The following is a 19,659-nucleotide window of genomic DNA, read 5'->3' on the forward strand; positions in this document are numbered from 1 at the left end:
TTTAAAAACAATTATAGTTTACTAAAAATAAGTAGTGATATAAACTTAAAACATAAAAACTCATATTAAATAATAGAAAAATGAAAAATAAAGATTTAAAAAAAATTTTTAATATTACTAGAGCTGAATATTATTACTAAAGATGAGTATTTGATTTTCATCTGTAAAGTATTATATTTATTTCTCAATTGCTATCGTAAATTTCAAAACCAGACTGTATTAGTGGAAAAGCTTCTGGTTCCCCTTTCTCTTCTTTTGAGGTGTTATATCCCAACTCATGATACCTTATTGGATAAGTTAACTGGTTCCCTTTATCCCATGTGAAAAGTTCCTAAAATAATAATAAAAAAAACAGGAATTATATGTAATACAATACACAGTTGAATCAATAAACATCAACTGCAAAATATTTAATTTAAGGTAGTTTTTAATGAAAAAATACATATTTTTTTATCAAAATTAGTTCTGTATAACATGTACAACTTATACAACATGTGTGCATGTAATTGAGCACGTGTGTTTATTACAATTATGTTTTAACAACCATGATTGTTCATTTTATAACAAAGTAAGAAGTAAAAAAGATGTGAATGATAATCTAATAAGACATAAAATAAGAATAAAAGCCACATTTAATTCATCACTTCCTGCAGATTACCAGAGATACACTGTAATTTGAGGGGTGGATGAAATGTTAAGTGGACAATAAAATTTTGTGTATTAGAACCTAATTAAGTGAATATTGAAAATGAACAAACCTCAGTAATCAACCATTTCTGTAACTGATAAGTACTGAAAAGAGGTAGATGAACTGATTCAAAATGACTGTCGCATTCCACAACAATGCATTATCACCAGGATAGGCATATCAAAAGAAACGAGAAGGACTCATCATTGCATAACTGGGCTACTGTACAATCTATTTGCAGTGGATGTCACACAAACTTGTGACATGGTAGATAACTTCACTTTCAATACTGTGAAGTGAGGCAAAACTTAAGTGCATCATTACTAACCAGAAGAATGAAGAACATGGAATACTGGCAGTTTGATTCAAACACAACCTTCTGCAAAAAAAATTCTTTTGATAGTGTTTTGAGATTCCATACACTACATACATGTGGATGGGTCAAGTGTAAATTATGTGTGACACAAAGAGATGTTAAATCATCTTAAGAGACATGTTTATTGTGTTCAACAATCCACAGAACCAAAAATGTTCAGCCACACAATGATCATCCAACTTCCGATGCTCTTATGAAGTTGAAATTTGAAGATATTACACCTTTAATACTCAGCAGATTTGGTGCCCTGCGATTTTCAGTTATTTCTGCAATTTAAGAGGTACATTATGGGTATTAATTTTACCACGAATAATGAACTGAAGGACGTAGTGCAGTCATGGATCAAGGAAAGACCATCTCTTATTTCATAGAAGGAATGAAAAAATTTAATTCACTGTTGGGAAAAATGTGCAGCTGTAAATGGTGGCTATGTGGCTACAAAATTAAGTTTTTGTAGCAAATAAAATGCACTTGTATGCCATATTTGTTTCATTCAACTATTTCTTTTCACTTGTGAGTTTTCTTGCATTATATTTCAGCCAATCCTCATAGGTTTCACTTCATTTGATTTTTATTAGTGGTTATTACATTGGTATTTTGATTTTGATTTGATTCTATGATACTCCGGAAGTTTTCTGATATTTAGTACAGCTTTCTTAACTTACGGCCCATTGGAAACTAAATACCCTTTTGTGTAATGAGTTTACAGTAATTTATTATATCTGTAGATAACCAGGTAAGGATGTGTTGTTAATTAAAATTTTACATTAGAATAGTGACTGCAGAAATGTTGCTATTAATAGATTACAAGAGTGATGCCACTTCAAAATTTGTTTTTTAAAATTGTTTTTATAAGGCTGACGCATTTTTTTAAAAAATGTTTTAAATAAAACCTAACCGTATTACTTTTTGATAAGCTAAAACACACATATGAAGATAATTTTCATAAAATCCAACTTCATTTGGATATTTAGGATGTAGCATCTTATTGTCCTTTTTTCCAATTACTTTAAAGAATTTATTAGAGCCAATACCGTAGTAAGTATGCTATAACAATAAATAAATGACTGGTTTACATAATTCTTGAGTTGTAAAGCTTATTTTTCAACTGATAAAACACTTTCCCTTTATTATATATTGTAATAGGCAGAAAAGTAAAAGTGCAGAGAAATGGGAGATATGATACACATATTACAGTTGTAATGTGTGCTGTCAGTTGACAGCAAATATTATCATACATTTATATTATTACATGAAGATCACTTACTTTATTTAAAGGATTATATCCAATCATGGTAGTATGCCTAAATGGATTAGTGAAAGAAACATTTACATCTTCCAACAATTCATTTTTATATAAATCAAGAGCAAACCTGCAAAAAAGTATACTTTTTATAAAAGTAAATATGTAAGTAAATTATATTAAAAATCGTAATTTATGCTTAGTTTAAATTGATAAGAAAAATTATATAATTTTTTCCATATATTGAAGAATTGACTTGACTAGAACTCTATTATATAACCAGCAACTGCTTATCTTTCAATAACCAGACAATATACAAAAAACCTTCTTTTCAAAAAATAAAATAATTATTTTTTGAGACACATTATTAAAAAAGTGTAAGATATTTCACTGGTTATTCAAAATGCATACAGCCAATAGGGATTTATTTAAAGAATTAACAGTAATGCCTGTTGAAATAAAAAATACAACAACCGAAAAAAATTGTAGTACACAGTGCCTTTCATTAAATTTAAGAATACAGTTTTCAGCGAAGAAAACAAAATGCATCTGTTTTTCACACTTGTCAAGTGTTTTTACATGGTAAACCACTTGAAGCATGTACACAGGTTAGATTTTTTGGAATATGGTTTGACCAATGACTAACGTGTATAACACATTTAAAGGAACTTGAGTTTTATCTAATATCAATGGGGAACTGATCAAGTATGCATTTTGCACTTACTGAGCTCTAGTCCATTCCTGCTTGGACTATGGATGTGTGGTTTATTTCTCAGTCCACCACTCTTAGAATGCTAGATTCCATCCACCATTCATTCATCCATCTTGCTACAGATGCTTTTCATTCATGCCCTGTGGTAAGTCTACTAATGGAAAGTGGTGAGCAATCCCTTTCGAAAAGACAGAATCAAATGATCTGCACTTACATAACTCGTAATGTATTAACTCGTTTTCGTGTTAAAGTGCAACAAAATCATCCAACATTTGATGAGATGTTCTCTAACCAACATCTGATTCGATATTGAGAACACCCAAGCTCTACTGCTCTACAAAGCTCGAAGAGCTGACTGCCTTTCCTCAATTCTAAATATACAATTACCTCCAGTCCTTACTGTTGTTCCATGTTATTACCCCCCCACCCCCTTGGCAGCTTTCTCTCATTAATTACTGCTTTTATCTTTGTCATTACAATAAAAAGAACACAAGTCCGGTTATCATACAAAATGAATTTTATAATATTATAAATAGCATAAAATCTGATGTTACAGTTTTTACGGATGGCTCTAGAAACGTTAATTCTGTTGGTTGTGGGGTTTGTAGTTGGCAACATACATGCTTGACCTTTCCAGCATCACCAGTATTTTTGTTGCAAAAGTGTATGCCATTAATAAGGTCTTACATGTAATTAGCCCAAAATTTCAACATATTCTTGTTTGCTCATATTCCATGAGTCCATGAGTGCCTTAAGGCAATTAATGCTGTGTACTCCTGACACCCTGTTGTCTGTGAGATTAAGTGTGTTATTTTATGAATGAATCACCGTAATATAACAGTGAGCTTTTACTGGATCCCCAGCCATTTTGGGATTTCAAGCAAAGAGCATGCTGATGGTGCGGCAAAGGAAGTATGTTTTCAGCCTTCTTTCACTAATCGCGTTACTTCGAACGATCTTGTCTACTTTCTAAAGAGGGTAGTTCATGATGAGTGGCAAAGTGAGTGGGATGCTATTATTAACAATAAATTTTATCCAAAACAAGAACACTATATCACCATGGAGCTCCTCATGCAGAAATTAACATTGAGAGGAGATTATTTTCCATTTGCAAATAGGGTACACTAGGCTCACTCATGGATATCTAATGATGCAAAAAAATGCACCCATTTGTGCCTGCTGTGACTGCCAACTAATAGTATACCACATTCTTGTGGATTGTATTTGTTATACAGCACTGCATCATAAGTTTAACCTAGATGCTAACATACAAACTATTCTGGGGTATAATGAAATGATGTTTTATGTTACAATTTCTTAGGGGTGTCCGTTTATCGTTTACATACAAGTATTTAAATTATTGTAGTGTGTTCTAGCTATTCATGCTATTTTCCACAAAGCACATAGATATTTTATTACTTTAATTAATATATATATCGTGATTTATCTTTGTTTATAATAACAAATAATTGAATAATAATAATTTAATTTTTAATTTACCTTATATTTGTTGTCCTTTCAGTCACACTATCTACAACATAGAGGACACCACAAACAATAAACATTTCACCTGCTTTATGATGTTTCAAACTAATATTCCAGGCATACTGAATATGTAATGTGTTAGGATCAATCTTCAGCACTGCTGTATTGTTTGATACAGGTAATCCATAAATTACCCATACACCATTGTCATCCACAGCAAAATCCATATAATTATGCTCTGTTTTGTACAAATAATTGGATTCATTGAAGCTTGTCTCAGGTACTTCCATTCTTTGCGATACTTCTGAACTTAAATCATAAAATATGATTGTAGGAGAACCATACTGGTTATATATAAAAGTACCATTATATATTATATGATCATTACCCTAAAAACAAATAAAAAATTGTTAGCATAAAAAAAATTAAAAATTTATCACTTAGCACTTATTAAATATTTGCACTTGATTAATTATATCATTATCAATGCTAGAAATTTCACCCATCCACCAGTACTTACTATCTTATTTTGATTTGGGTAATATTTACTTAAAAATGGGAGCATCACCATTGCGATAGCCCCACTGTGATTTTATTCTATTTCCATTAGTGAAAGTCTATCACCATTCTGATCATTCATTAATTGCCATATATACTGTACATACAGAAAAATTAAACACACACCCTCTCTCTCTCTCTCTATCTCTCTCTCTCTAATAAATGCATAATTTATCAACCAGATGCAAAAAAAAGAATTGTCTTTAAAATTAGCTGTTATCCTACTGGTAAATAAATAATGTGTAATAACAAAATAAAGAAATCACAAAATTAATTACACAGTAACAAATTAATAAACATTCCTAATATTCTGAATAGAAAATATTCATTAAAAAATCCTTTATTTTAATTAGAACATAAATATATTATACAGATCACATTATACAAGATAAATTATACATACTATACTAAATTATGAGATGAAAAAACAGAAGTCTATATTAATTATTTAAATACAAACACGTGAAATATGTTAAGGTAAATACATTAAATACAAAAAAACTTACTACAAAATAATTCACAATTCAGAAGCTGCTACTGAAAATTATTCAGAACTCATATTTATGTACATGTTGAATGGGATGCAGATAAGTCATGTTATTTTGTTTTTAATTATTTAAAATTCATCTGCAGAATAATGTTGTTTCTGTAAAAGAAACTTTTTTTTTTTATTTTAAATAAATTGGTAGATAGACATTTTTGGAATGGTTTAGGAATTTATTAAAAATTGCAACAGAAGCACAATAAGACTCTTTCTCATAAGCTGAAGTACTATGTTGAGTTATAAGGTAACAGTTCCGTTGTCTGTTTTAGTAAAGGTGGATATTGTTATTTTTTAAGAATAAGTGACCATTCTTTTTTATGAAGATTCTATATTCATAAATAAAATCACAAGGATAACTAAATATATTTAGTTTTCTAAATAGAAAACCATACTTTGATTTATACTTTGATCATGCTTATGAGCGCCAGGCGAAAAAAAAAACATTAGCAGTCTATTGTCTAATAAACACCCAGTATAGATACAGTTGTGTCATCTGCGAAAAAATTAAAATAGTTATTATACCCAAATGAATAAAGTAAATAAACACATGTGTAAAATAATAGGCACTAAGCGAAGATAAGATCAGATCAGCATATAACCTAACATTCAAAATACCAGAGCAGCATAAAAAAAGTTGATGTGTGATGCTCTAAAAAACCAAAATATGTGGCACAGAATTAAAATGAAACACGGATACATGAATTTTAGGTATTTACTCATGTTAAATTTAAAAAATATTCTATTAAAAATGAGCTTATTTTAATGAAATTTATAGTTTTATGATTATAGGTTTTATTTACTGTAGTACAGTAAAAAGTGTATCAAAGTATCCTTTTAGAAATGAGCTAATACATGGATAATAACATTATTTATGAAATTGATAAATAGATTTAAAAAGATTTGAAATCATATACAAATTGCAGATGAAAAAATTTGCAATTTAACAGGCATTAAATTTACAATTTTTTTTAAAAGTTTTATTCTCTATTCTGTTATTTATTCTAAGAAGAGATTACAGTTTATATGCATAGATGAAAGTAATAAATGTAATTAATAACAGGGTAAATATGTGAAGAATAGAAATATGTATTTTAGCCTAATCTACTATGTTCTTATCATGATGGTCTGTGATGTTGCAGTGCACAGATTTTGTCACATCACATAACGTAATAGTGTAACAACCCAGTAACCGAAGCATTTTCAATTCCTTTAAACTAAAACACAAGTACGATGAGTATATATATCTCAAAAATCTTAAACATAACTACAAAACCAATTTACATTCCAAAATTAAATTTAAAAAATTTACACTGTTTTACATTACAAAACAAATATTACATAAAACTTGATGGACTTCTTATAATTTTATTATTTTTAAATTTTATTTTATTTTCCCTATTTTTGCATATTAAACGAGAACGTAAAAAATTCAGGTTTGATTAGTATTACTAATTAATTCAGTAATATTAATAAATTCTCATCAATAGAGAGAGTAATACCGTTTTTGTAATAGAGAATTGTTGATAACAAAAGAAGCAAAATAGACCTTTTCTCTAAGGTTCAACAGCTACCCTACAAAACAGTTTTATTGTCTGGTCTCTTAGATGTGAGTATTGATCATTTTCAGAATAAATATTTTTTTTTATAACAATGATAGCACATTCATTAATATAAACGCATTAAATTTTAGATGTTTTAATTTATTAAATATCAATTTATGCAATTTATATTTTCATATAAAAAATGATTGACCCTCAATTCTGAAAACTCATTCTGACTTTTTGAATAAGCCCAAGTTATAATTTTTTTTTTTGTATAACAAAAAGCAATTAATTTTTTTTTTTTATAAAGATTAATTAAAGAAACTCACTTTCTAACTGCATGGAATTATGTTTCCAGAAGATCTTTTCAGAATTATTATTTGATTCCTTCTTCAATATTGTTGTAGGTGCCACCTAAAATTTTATGTCAACATTCTAATAAATAAATAGACTATGTGATTTTAAGTTTTCAAATTTCAAAATAGGACTAATATAAATTTTTAAGTCATTAATAACTTATTGTTAGTTTTATCAAATAAAGTTTTCATTTGATAAAGCATAGAATATTTTATTAGGAACAGATTGACACCTAATTAGTTACTATTTCATTTATCAGTATGATTTCAAACAATCAAATTATGGCAGAAAGTGTTAAACTTTGAATGAGTTTTGAAGAAAAATAACAATTAATAAATTATTTTTGGTAAAAAAAAGAAAAATTTGCAAAATTGTTTTTGTTTTTTAAGAAATAGGATCCTGCTGAATATTGGAAGACATCAGTATGACACTATAGATGGAATCAGATTTACAGCTGATTCATCCAAGAATATTCAATCCTAGGAGCATTCAGCCTAGAAAGAAGTAATAAAGATCAAGAAAAGACAATAAAACAAGAGGACGAGGGATAATTATAAATTATCTGGATAAATACCTTCTGATTGGGATATTTATTGTCTTGCCTTGGTCTATTTGATATTGGTCTTAATTATTAATATATGATTCAGGAGTAAATTGCATAGCAGCAGAATATAATTGTTTATAAAATTGATTTTTCCACTCATGCTTTGTTCCTTTCTAATACATTTAATATTTTTGAAGAGATCTCTGCTTCACCCGAATGTTATACGTTTTTTTTAAATATATTTATTAAATAAATACATTTAAAGTATTAAAATAAAGAGAGGTATGTTTGCCAGATCAGTCACTGATATAAAATGAACCAATCTGCTGCTATTCTAATTTGTTAAGAAATTAGTGAAACTATTGGTTTGGTACTACAGTTAAAATTTATCTTTTTAAATTTAATTTGAATGATTCTAATTAGAGTAGTTAAAATTTTTTAAATTGTATTTTCAGTTTTTTATCATGTGTATTTTCTTAAGAGTAAGGGATTTAAATTTATTGTTAAATATGTCTATCTTAATGTTTTCTATACCTGAAGAAATGTTTATTATCCCAGATTAATTGGTGTAATTAAATTTCTGTTTATCATATATATATATATATATATATACTTATAAATGTGTCTGAGTCTTTATTTCTGTTTGTTTTTTTTTCAGTTTTATTCTCAGCATTCTATTTTGTTATAAATATTATAACAAAGCTTGTTATTAACAATTTCATATAATTTTTTTATAGGAAATTTTATAATCAGTTAAACATGTTTTTAAGAATACTATTACATGTTAGTAGTTTAATAAATTTACAGATAAATTTTTTTTTTCCTCTTAATATTGTTAATTTTTTTAGTATTATTACAATTATATTTTATTTTGGTATGATTGTGATAACAGTAAAATAATTATTAATTTTATACTTTTGAATGAGATGGTAAATATACCACTCTATATTTTGATAAATAATTTGCAACATACAAACAAACAAAAACACATCGTTGCAATATACTAAATGAAATAAACTTTAAATCATTCACACTTTTTAACCACATTCTTAATATAAGTTTTTCACATTATTAAATAATATTTTTAATTTAATTCCATATAAAATTTTATGATAGAGCCAAGATGTCTGTGAAATATTAAATGTAGAAGAAAAATCGAAACAGTAAGAAGAAAAATTAATTTCGTAAATTATTATATTCTGCGGCTAGGATGCAATTTACTAAATGTACAGTAATAGTACATCAATATTTGAAAATAGTAATATTCAAATATTTTTGAATGATCTTTGTTTAAATACAGATCAGAGGATCTGATTTGATTATATTAAGTTTGCGTTGTTAAGTGTAAGATAAATACCAGTTCATTAGCCTTGCCTCTCTCAGAAAGTGTTCTGTAAATATTTATAGTTTAGAGAGTAGACACAGACAAACATAAAATAAATGTCTACAAATAAAAAAAAAATTCTTGCACAGTTCTGTGCAAGAAGACTGACCTTTCATAATTTTATTTTGTTTCCTTTTGAAAACATATCAACTCATTCTAACTAAAAATTTTAAAAAAAAACTTTGAACCCTACATATAAGCATCAAGTTTCAACTCACTCACCACTGTGACTCAATGCATAAGTGTGTATGAAAAATACACCACTATACAGTCAACCCTTAGATAAAAAACACATACTCAGTCATCATGACCCCCAAAGTAGGTAATGCTACCTGAATATGCCAAACAATACTGTTAACAATAGATACTGCAGATAAGGAGACAAAACATTCCAACTTGCAAAACAAACTATGCTTCAAACTTGCCACATTCAAATTTTGTCGACCTTAAACTGAGCTTAAGTTAACCAATCTTCATCAAATTTTCACATGTACAACTTTAGATACACTACTTGAGCATCTCTAAATTTCACTGAAATGATCTAGTAGTTTTGAAGATTTTTGAGCAACAAATTTTACAGGTAGGCCTTATGTGTCATTTGCACACATTATATTATAAATAAATATGTAAGGAAATTACAACTTAAGTGAATGGTATTTTCATATTTCTCTTACCTCAAAACATAAAGAGAATTCGTTTTCACCCCTTGCTCCCACCATGTAACTGAAAGTAATACTATACTTTTCTTTCAAAAGTCAGTGAAACCTCTGATTTTGGAAATCACATCAAACAAAGGATAATGAATGAATATACTTAATAGAATAGAATTCTATTTCTAATAGAATTTTTTTATTTATTTTTTCTTAAAAATGTCAGAATCTTCTTTGTCAAATATAAATTGGTATAAACAATAAACATGAAAAAACTACAACAGACTTTAATAAATTTATATATGAATTCTCACTTTTTTAAATCACAATTACACATTATAGAAAAACACTATATGTAAACTGCCTAGAAGGGATTTTATAAAATACATAACAAAGTGATTAAAAATGCACAGAAGACAATACAAGATTACTATATACTTTGTATTTATATTACATAAAATCATGTACAAAGCATTCCTTCATGTGATGCCATTAGGTAACTAAGTAGCTCAATGTAATATTTTCAGAATATTAATGGTTCTCACTTCAGGTGCAACAACAAAGTTACCAATATGTAATAAACCAATAAAGAATTCTATGAAGTACAATTCAACAAGTGTAAATAATTTCTAATATGGTTGTATAGTGTTAATTATTTCTAAAAAGTAATATTTTTTTGTATTATTTCTGTAATTACTTTTACTTGTTCTTCATTTGTTAAAATGGATGTTTTTTATATGTTCAAATGGGTCATTTCAATTTACATGTCAATAACTGAATAATTTAAATTTCAATCATCACAATCATCTTCTGATTACCTTGTTAGTTTTTCTGATTAGACTTATTTACTACTTTCCTCTCCATCACTCTTAATCCATTAACACTTTTCATCCACTGCTCTCCTCACAATGTACCATATTATCTTATATTATTTTTATTCTTAGTCTATCCCTTGATCTTATGCTCTACTTCTAAATGTCACATTTATTTAGGCAATACTTCTCTCTCATTCTATTTATATAACACTGTGACAAAAAAAAATTGTTTTAATGTTTCTCTAAGTGTGATACCGTTTCTTGAATTGGTTTTTTACATACACTACAGATCTGTAAATACAATTTTTCTATCACCCTTACTTTTAAATAAATTACGCTTCAAAAAAAATTAAGGGAAAATATAGTTAAAAATCTGTAAAATTTATATTTTGCATGGCCATACCTGTGTTAGAATGATTTCGCTGATGCTTTTCTTTTATAAATAGCCTCAGGCACATCCCGAATTAATGTTTAAAAATAATCGGCTAGCATGTTAGTATTTCATTTCCCTTTATATGCTTTCCATCACTGAAATGTCTTCGTGGAAACGTTCACCGTGTTTATCACTACGTCTCTGAGGTTGACTGGGAAAAAATCCAGAAGTGAGTAGAGGAAATATATTTTCAAAGACATATTACATCCCATAGCTCTGTATGCTACCAAGTAAGAAGTTGATTAACAATATCGTGGTAATTGTCGGATTTTTGTTTGCTGAGAAAACATTTGCAAACGTCTTTAAATGAAGCTCAAGCTGCACTTTCTACATTATTTAACATCAATTTATATACATCATCTTTGATCAACTCTCATTTTTGAGGACCAACACATTTCTTTGTTAATTTTTCTTCACTTACATTAGGAAATTTCTGCATAATTACAAAAATCCAGGACTATCCTTCTTCATTTCTTTTACAAAATTTTTCATTAGTCCTAGTTTGATATGAAGAAGGGGTAAAATATTTTTTTTTGGGTTCAGCTAAGGGCTTGTGAATAATATTTTACACGAATAATATTTTTTTTTATTTGGAGTTAAGTTTTCTTGTTTCTTCCACTCTTTTATCGTTTCTTCCATTGTTAGGGATAAACATAATGTTTATCGCTAGCTCGGCTGTCCCATTCGCAAAGAAAACACATGTACTTAGTGCAGCCTAACTGCATGTCTAACAAAATAGATATAACTTTCAAATCACCACATATGTTCCAGCTATGTTTTTTATAATTTATTTTTTCTAGAATGTCTTTCATCACATCATATATCTCTTTCAAATTAGTACCATAAGCGACTGGTATCAAAGGATATTTGTTATCATTGTATAACATAACCACTTTTAAACTATACTTGGACCAATCTATGAAAAGGTGACAGTCCTCAGGTTTATGAACTTGTCCTAAGTGCAACATAAGCTCATCAATATTTGTGCAATAAACCAAATTATTTTCATCAATAAAGTACTGGGAAAGTTCTTTTTGTCAGCTTCGAAAGCCCAAAATTTATGAAATAAAATCCATCCTTGCAGTCTTGATCCTAACAGTTCAGCTTGCTTTTTTGATAAATTTAAATCCCTAACTAAGTCATTTAATTCACTTTGTGATAAAGGATGTGGCTTATTGGAAGATAATTCAAAATCAAAATCATTGTTGTCTTTTTCAGTAGTGCCTGATTCTTCATCACTGATTTCGAAACATGCATATATACTTTTTTAATTAAAGGGGTAATATTTCTTCTACTTGATTTTACGGTATACTTACCACATACATAACAAAAGACATCCATATCATTTACCAATTTTGAGGCATTATGACCCAGCACTGTTAACAAACTTAAGACAGCAATAAGACTGAACAAAGTTAAATAATTTCTAAATCCGGTGCTTAATACAAACAACACAGCTATGTTTTCACCTACATGTTTTGGCCTGCACAGACATGATTAATCTTTCCATGAAAGCTCACTTTTCAGTATTATATTTTGATGTCATAATATGATTTAATTCTTTGTCAAGTACTGTTTATTTATAGCCTACAAATTATGATAAATTTAACAATAAAAAGTTACACAATAAAAAATGAGCTAACAAAATACAATATAGAAGCTTAAAAGCTAACTATGCATTGAAAAATGAAAAAAATTCTTTAATTCAAATTTAAAATTTTTCAAAAATGTATCACATGTTAGGAAATAAAAATTATGTTTATCAGTGTAATCAGTAAACCTTAGTTTTATCTTTCCAATTTTCTTCAGCAAACTCTTCATTTCCAGATGTTTTCATATGTTAGTGTTTGATTGTCATTTTTATCCTACTTTTCTTTTTCTGAATATCTTTATTTCAGCTGCATATACCCAACTCTCAACCTTTCTTCCACCTGTCCATTCCCTGAAGCAGTGATTAGTAACAAGACAAAATATACATTTAAAATAATCTTTTTTTTACATTGCAAAGTTTTTTTATCCCAGATTAAATTTTGACACCTACAAAGAAGCCATTTGCTTTTTGTGATCTGATAATGACACTAATTACTCTTAAATTTAAAAAGTCAAAGTTATTGCTACTTTTTTATAATGATTAATATTACTTAATTAAAAAAATTAATGCAAAAGTTTTAAATCCATTGAAGTTCAACTATCCTAATAATTTCATAACTAGTGTATAGGGATTTCCTGCCCATTCTGTAGAATTCAAAGAAAATTATTGGGAAGGTGATCAGTTTTAATTCAATATAATAACCCAAATACCATGTGAAAACTGGTCTTCTTCCAGAATTGCTTAATTCAGATTATAATTGTAGTCCAATGAAATTATTAGAGTAGAGCTTTTTTTTCAAAACGCAAAGTACATTGTAATAATATAAATGAGTTCTGATCTGATAATTCAGTTCAGAGTCTTATTTTGTATATAGAGGTGAACTACCAAACAGGTAGGCATAAAAAGCCATTTTATACTGAAGAATATAAAACAAAACCAACTCTTGATAGCTGAAAGAAAGATAGGACTACTTACCACAAAAGGATATTTTAAATTATACAATTTTGTGTGCTGATCTTTTTTGAAAGCTGTTTTATTTGGATATTCATATAACACATGTCTATTTTCTTCCTTTGTCACCCAATATTTGTCTATGATACTGGCATCATTCTTTCTCGGTTGTAAATCTTTCATCCAACTGCCAAATGTTGCATTTGTATACTTGTGGAATACAGGTTTCCCAACAGCATACACTTTACAATCTGTAAATTATATGTTATACATTTTTTTAATGATTCTTGAAATGAGAACATAATTTGCATTTGTAATAAACTTGCAAAAAAACAAAAAAAAATAAACAATGGTATTTAATTCTTTGATTCTCGACTTTAGGTTGAGTTTCAACTTCTAGAAGTCAAAAGCAAATTAAAAACAAACTACCAACTGTCGTTTATTAACATAAAATTTGATGCTAATTTAAAAAATTTTAATTAAAAAAAACTAACTGAACTGAATTCTAATATTTTTTTTTAAATTTTCTGTGCATCTGCTTTGTTTGTTTTTTTTTATTACTTTTCTATTTATTTTATTTTAAAATATAGCTGGCCTATTAGTATACTACACCTGAATGAAAAAAAGTTGTTTACAAGAAATACAAAGACAAAAGTCAATATTAAATAAGTAAGGAAGAGATACAATGTAAAGTAGCTTCTATCCATCCCTGAATTTTTTTTTACCCTTCGGGACCACTGTTAGGTGTTACTTTAGAGGATGACATGAAGTGGCAATTTTGTAGCATGTGAAAATGCCATGCCTGACCGAGATTTGAACCTGCTGAAACAGCCAGATGAAAGGCCAAGACATTACCACTTAAACACAGAGGCTGGCATCTACCTAAATTGAAATCCAAGAAACTGTATTGTTTGTTTTTTAAAACTAATTATCTTGGAATTTTGTAAGAAAACAAGAGATAAATGTTAAAAATTAAAAAACATGACTTCCAAAAAAACAAAAAAACATAGCTGACAAATTTTGCTCTTTAATATAGAATAATTAAAGACATATGGTGACAATTTTTATATATAGTGTTTGTATATAGTATAATTTTTATAGAAAAAAGCGAAGACTATCATGACAGCATCAACAACAATTTCATGAATTTCCCTTCTTAGTTCATTATTCATTATTCACCCTTACATATTTATTACCTTCACACCCTTATTTATATTCTACCTTCTTCTGTTTGTACATTTTTCCATTTTCTCCTTTCAGTTATCTTGTCTAACACTTCACTTGCAACCCACTTTTTTCATTTTCTGGTTTTAAACCCTATTGTTTCTTTTGCTGTTTCCTGTAAACTCTTCTTAATTTTTATCCACCTATTATCTGCATTACTTGGTTTATCTCCCATTCTCATTTTTTCCAGCTTCAATTTTTTCATTTCTTGAATTATTATCTGTTCCTTAACTTCTCTAAATCATAGTATTCTCTTCTCCTGCCACTCCCAATTTTCTTGAGCCTAATGTTCACTTCTGCTGCAATTAGACTGTGATCTGAATTTATAATTGCACCTGGATAGGCCTTAGCATTCTTTAAACAATTCCTTAATCTATGTTGTATCATAATATAATCAATTTGATATTTTTCTATGTTCATTTATGATACCCATGTATCTTCTTTTATGATTTTCAAACAGGGTGTTTCCCAACACTAATCCTTCTCCATGTAGAATCTAACCAATCTTTACCCTCTTTAATTTCTAATTTCTAAACCACATTTTCCCAGTGTCTTGTTTTCCGTTCCCTCTCCCAACCACAGCATTCCAATCACCTAGTATCACTACACATGCCCTCCTCTTTTCTTTCCCAGTTAATTCTTCTATCCTTTCGTAATACTGTTCTACTTCCTCATCTCTGTGCTGAGTTGATGGCATATAGAGTTGATAGAACAATAGAGTGCCCCGCCCGCCCTTTACCCACTCATCCACCCTCCTCAGAGATTGTTGGCACTTAGAAGGGTGAACACATATACCGGTGATCCCTTAGTTGCCATAGCCTTGTCTATGAAAACAGGGTACGTTGTGAAGCCATCCAAACTCAGGAAGGTAACCATCCTTCACGCATGAAGGTGAGGTTGACCTATTAAAATAAAACATCCATCATTGTTTTGTTAATTCATTCTACCAATGGATTTTATTTCTTAAAACATAGAAAGAAAATAATATTTATTACAAAATGCAATCTATCTCAGATTCAATTGTATAAAATAAAATATAATAAATGCAAAGAATATATTAAGAACAGACATATATTATTTATCAAATAATGGGTTTAAAAAAATATGGCAGCATACAAAAAAATAAAGAATTTTTAAATATTACATATCATGTTGAAAATAATGATTTTACAAAATCAAATAATTAAAAAGTACACGCATTATAAAAAAAGTTTAAATCCAATTTATAAATTTAAACAAATGCATTCCTTTCAAGATCATCAAGCGTAAGTTAAAGGGATGTAACCTAACCAAAATTAACGGCAGTTTTAGCTTATCTATCAGACTTTTACTCGACCAATGTGAAGAGAGATTTTCAGAATTATTGTATATTTAATACAAGATCTAGTAACCACAGATTTTACTGCCATTGTTACTTCTGTGATGTGTATATTTTTTCTTAGATTTATATTTTTCTGGTTCTTATATAGCTGTTAACAATGAAGAAACTGTCACGCTGTTAAATTGTAAACAAATGTGGGAATACGGTTCTTTTTTCTTCTTCATAAGAAAATTAAAGCAGGTAAATATAGTAAACCGCACTATACTGGCTAGTAAAGTAACAATTACACCTCACTTCAAATTTATACCTAGCATAAGTTTTCAAAAGAAACATTCGATTTTTGTTAAAATTCTACCATAATTTAAATGTTGTTTTAGAAGGAAATTAATCCACTTTGGAGAATATTTTGGTCGTTTCAGATCTTTTGTAGTAGTCGGCTTTATTCTAGGAACATTTGTACACTGCAGGTTTTGTTGATCGGCAATGTTATGGTTCGCGGACGATGTGTTTTTTTAGGCAAGTAGAATACACTACAAAAAACTTATTTCAGCACTTTTTAATAAACAACATTAGTTTTTCCCTTTAGATGCAAGAATGACCAGAGAGTTAGGTGAGCTCAATCTGGAACAAGCCACACGATGAGGTAACAATGTGACGATGAGGAAACAATCTTCTTATAGGCCAATTTCCATCACCGTTAGAGATTGCCCCTGAAACTTCTTGATACAAACACAGTTTTAGGGGGGGGGGGGAATTTAGTGAGCCACAAGCAGTTAGTACTATAGCATTGATCAGATTTCTGGTGATGAGGTTTTAGTCACAGTCTGGTGATATTTCAAAGTTTTGGTGGGTTAAGGTTTCAGAATAATATTATTGATCCAACTACTTTGAGAAGTCTCTATTCCATTTATGACTGAAGTGCACCATGAAATTATACAGACATTAAAAAATTACCAAAAAGAAAAATACCGAGCAAGTAGTAAAATAAAACTGGATGCAAAGATAAGTTGAACAACATCTCACATCGAACTTGAACAATAAAATTATGGAGAAAATGGACTGGAATTGTCTATTAGACTACAATCATCTGATTTGGATTTTGAAAAATCCAAATCCAAATTTTTAGTTGCCAAGCATTATTCTAGTTTGCATAGTTAACTGTCTAGCAACAATAAGTGCATAAATTACATGGTTGGTTTCATATTGCAGAAAGTTGTAAAGTACATACACATTCTGCCAACCTGCATATGGAAACAACCAATTTCAAATCACAGATGATGATGTCACGCTGCACTAGAACATGGCTGTTGATGAAAACACTAATTCAAGGTTTTATAACCTTTCAAAAGCAATAAAAGAAATAAAATCTGCGCTTAATAGATTTGTGCTTAATATAGAATAATCTTGAACATTTTCTTTTTATACCAATCAGGCAAAATACACTCAAAAGGCCACATCAACAAGGTAAAACCTCCACCAACTTAGGTTACACCAATTCTATTTACTTATATTTAGTAACACTGAAAGGGAGTAATGGTGAAAATAAAATCTGCATTTTTTTTTACTTAGTAATACAATATATATTAGTTATTGTCATTTCAGAACTGATTATGGGTGAGACCAATAAGAATGTAACTATTACATAACATAACAATGTAACTATTATATTAAAACTCTACATTCACTTGTTTAGAGTTTTATTGGTTACTTTCATTATGGGTGGCTTCAGAGTGATCAATGCTTCATGAATTGAAAGCCACTAAATACATACATTAACTGCTACAGGCAATATGAGACAAGAAATCAGTTAATCTGAAATGACATAGCCATTCTTAAGAACAAAAAGTCCTCATGACAGGCTTACTACAGAAAGTGAGGAGTGAAATGGTTTCCTGTTGTTTTCTTCAACGAGCAGAATATACCATTGCATGTTAGTATGCCACTGAAACCTCTTAAATACAGCTGATATTCAGCCCTTCTAGTGATACCCTCAGACTACTCACCAAAGGAATTGGTTATGTTGTGAACAACATACTTCGAACCTACAAAACACATTCTTGACATACTAACTGAATAGATACAGTTCAAATCTAACACCCAGAAATTTGAAGACTGTTAAAAAGTTTAGCATTCATCATGAAACCTATTGAACTCAGATATGGCAAGAAACTTACAGCTGAACTATGTGAAAGTTTGTTAATCTGCGTTTCTGGTCTTCATTGAATGAAAACAATGCCAATAATTTCACATTTTTGTAACAACTATACTGCTAATGTATTTCATATTGAATAGCTTCACTTCTATTTTTTGAAAAATGATTTAGGCTATACTTTATACCTTAAAAATTCAGATTTGTAAAAATTCATAGTAATCACCTTGGAGAATTTTCATATCAATTTAATTTTACTGGTAACTGAAATAGAATTTATTTTCTGTTGTAATTTATAGAAATATTTTAAACACTGATAAATTTAAAACACAGTACAATGTCTAAAATACATACTTAATGTTCTATTTGAAAGTCCACTGTATGTGTTATTAGGCTGCAGTAGATGAATATCTAATTCTTTGTGTCCCAACAGATCAAATAAAGAATATATCCCTTCTTTACAATGAAAATCTTTTGGGTCGTGACACTCTGGACATCTCTCTTGTGGAGGACACAGCTCTTCAATACTTTTCAACGGTGGCGGTCGCCTGCCGTACTCCCTGATGTCATTTGTTGGTGGTGTCAGCAGATCTAAAAACATTGATTGATTGACTGAATTAATTTAAAAGATGCAGAATATCACAAAAGTTTAAAATCGCTGAGTATATGCATAATCAATAGCTTGAAGCTAGATTTTACTTCTTTAGTCAAGATCAGCAGAGAAAAAAATATTTTTATAGTCAAAAGTCTATTAGTAAATATACTTGTCAGTTAAAGCCGTTATGTAAACACAGTATATAAATCTGAAACCCAGATAATTAAAATTTAGGATTGAATATACAGCTCTAGTTTTATCATACATTAATAATAGTAATACCTCAATACATGACTTATGTAGATTTGCACTATACTTGTTTCAACACTCATGTGGCAATAGCTCATGTGGTAATAGCTTTTGCCACATATAGTATTGTTAGAATCATTAAATGATAAAGAAAACTGAATGACGAATCTTGAGTTTCTTATAAATTTAAAAATCTCCTATTTTTTCAAACATTTAAAAATGTTAATAGGAATGATTATCTATCACATT

The 19,659-nt window shown here is 28.9% G+C and overlaps 1 protein-coding gene across 2 annotated transcripts in view; it reads right to left on the reverse strand.

Moving 5' to 3' along the window:
- Positions 1-19,659, reverse strand: part of LOC142321462 (uncharacterized) — a 64,283-nt gene continuing 44,624 nt past the window's right edge. For both annotated transcript variants that reach the window (XM_075359564.1, XM_075359563.1), the window contains exons 10-14: positions 18,921-19,157; positions 13,897-14,123; positions 4,520-4,893; positions 2,332-2,437; positions 1-331 (exon numbers count right to left, since the gene is read on the reverse strand). In XM_075359564.1, coding sequence (XP_075215679.1) covers positions 185-331; positions 2,332-2,437; positions 4,520-4,893; positions 13,897-14,123; positions 18,921-19,157 — 1,091 coding nt within the window. In that variant the 3' untranslated portion in view covers positions 1-184. The remainder of the gene's footprint in view (positions 332-2,331; positions 2,438-4,519; positions 4,894-13,896; positions 14,124-18,920; positions 19,158-19,659) is intronic.

This window comes from Lycorma delicatula, chromosome 3 (assembly GCF_047948215.1).
Source record: "Lycorma delicatula isolate Av1 chromosome 3, ASM4794821v1, whole genome shotgun sequence".
Taxonomy (NCBI): Eukaryota; Metazoa; Arthropoda; class Insecta; order Hemiptera; family Fulgoridae; genus Lycorma; species Lycorma delicatula.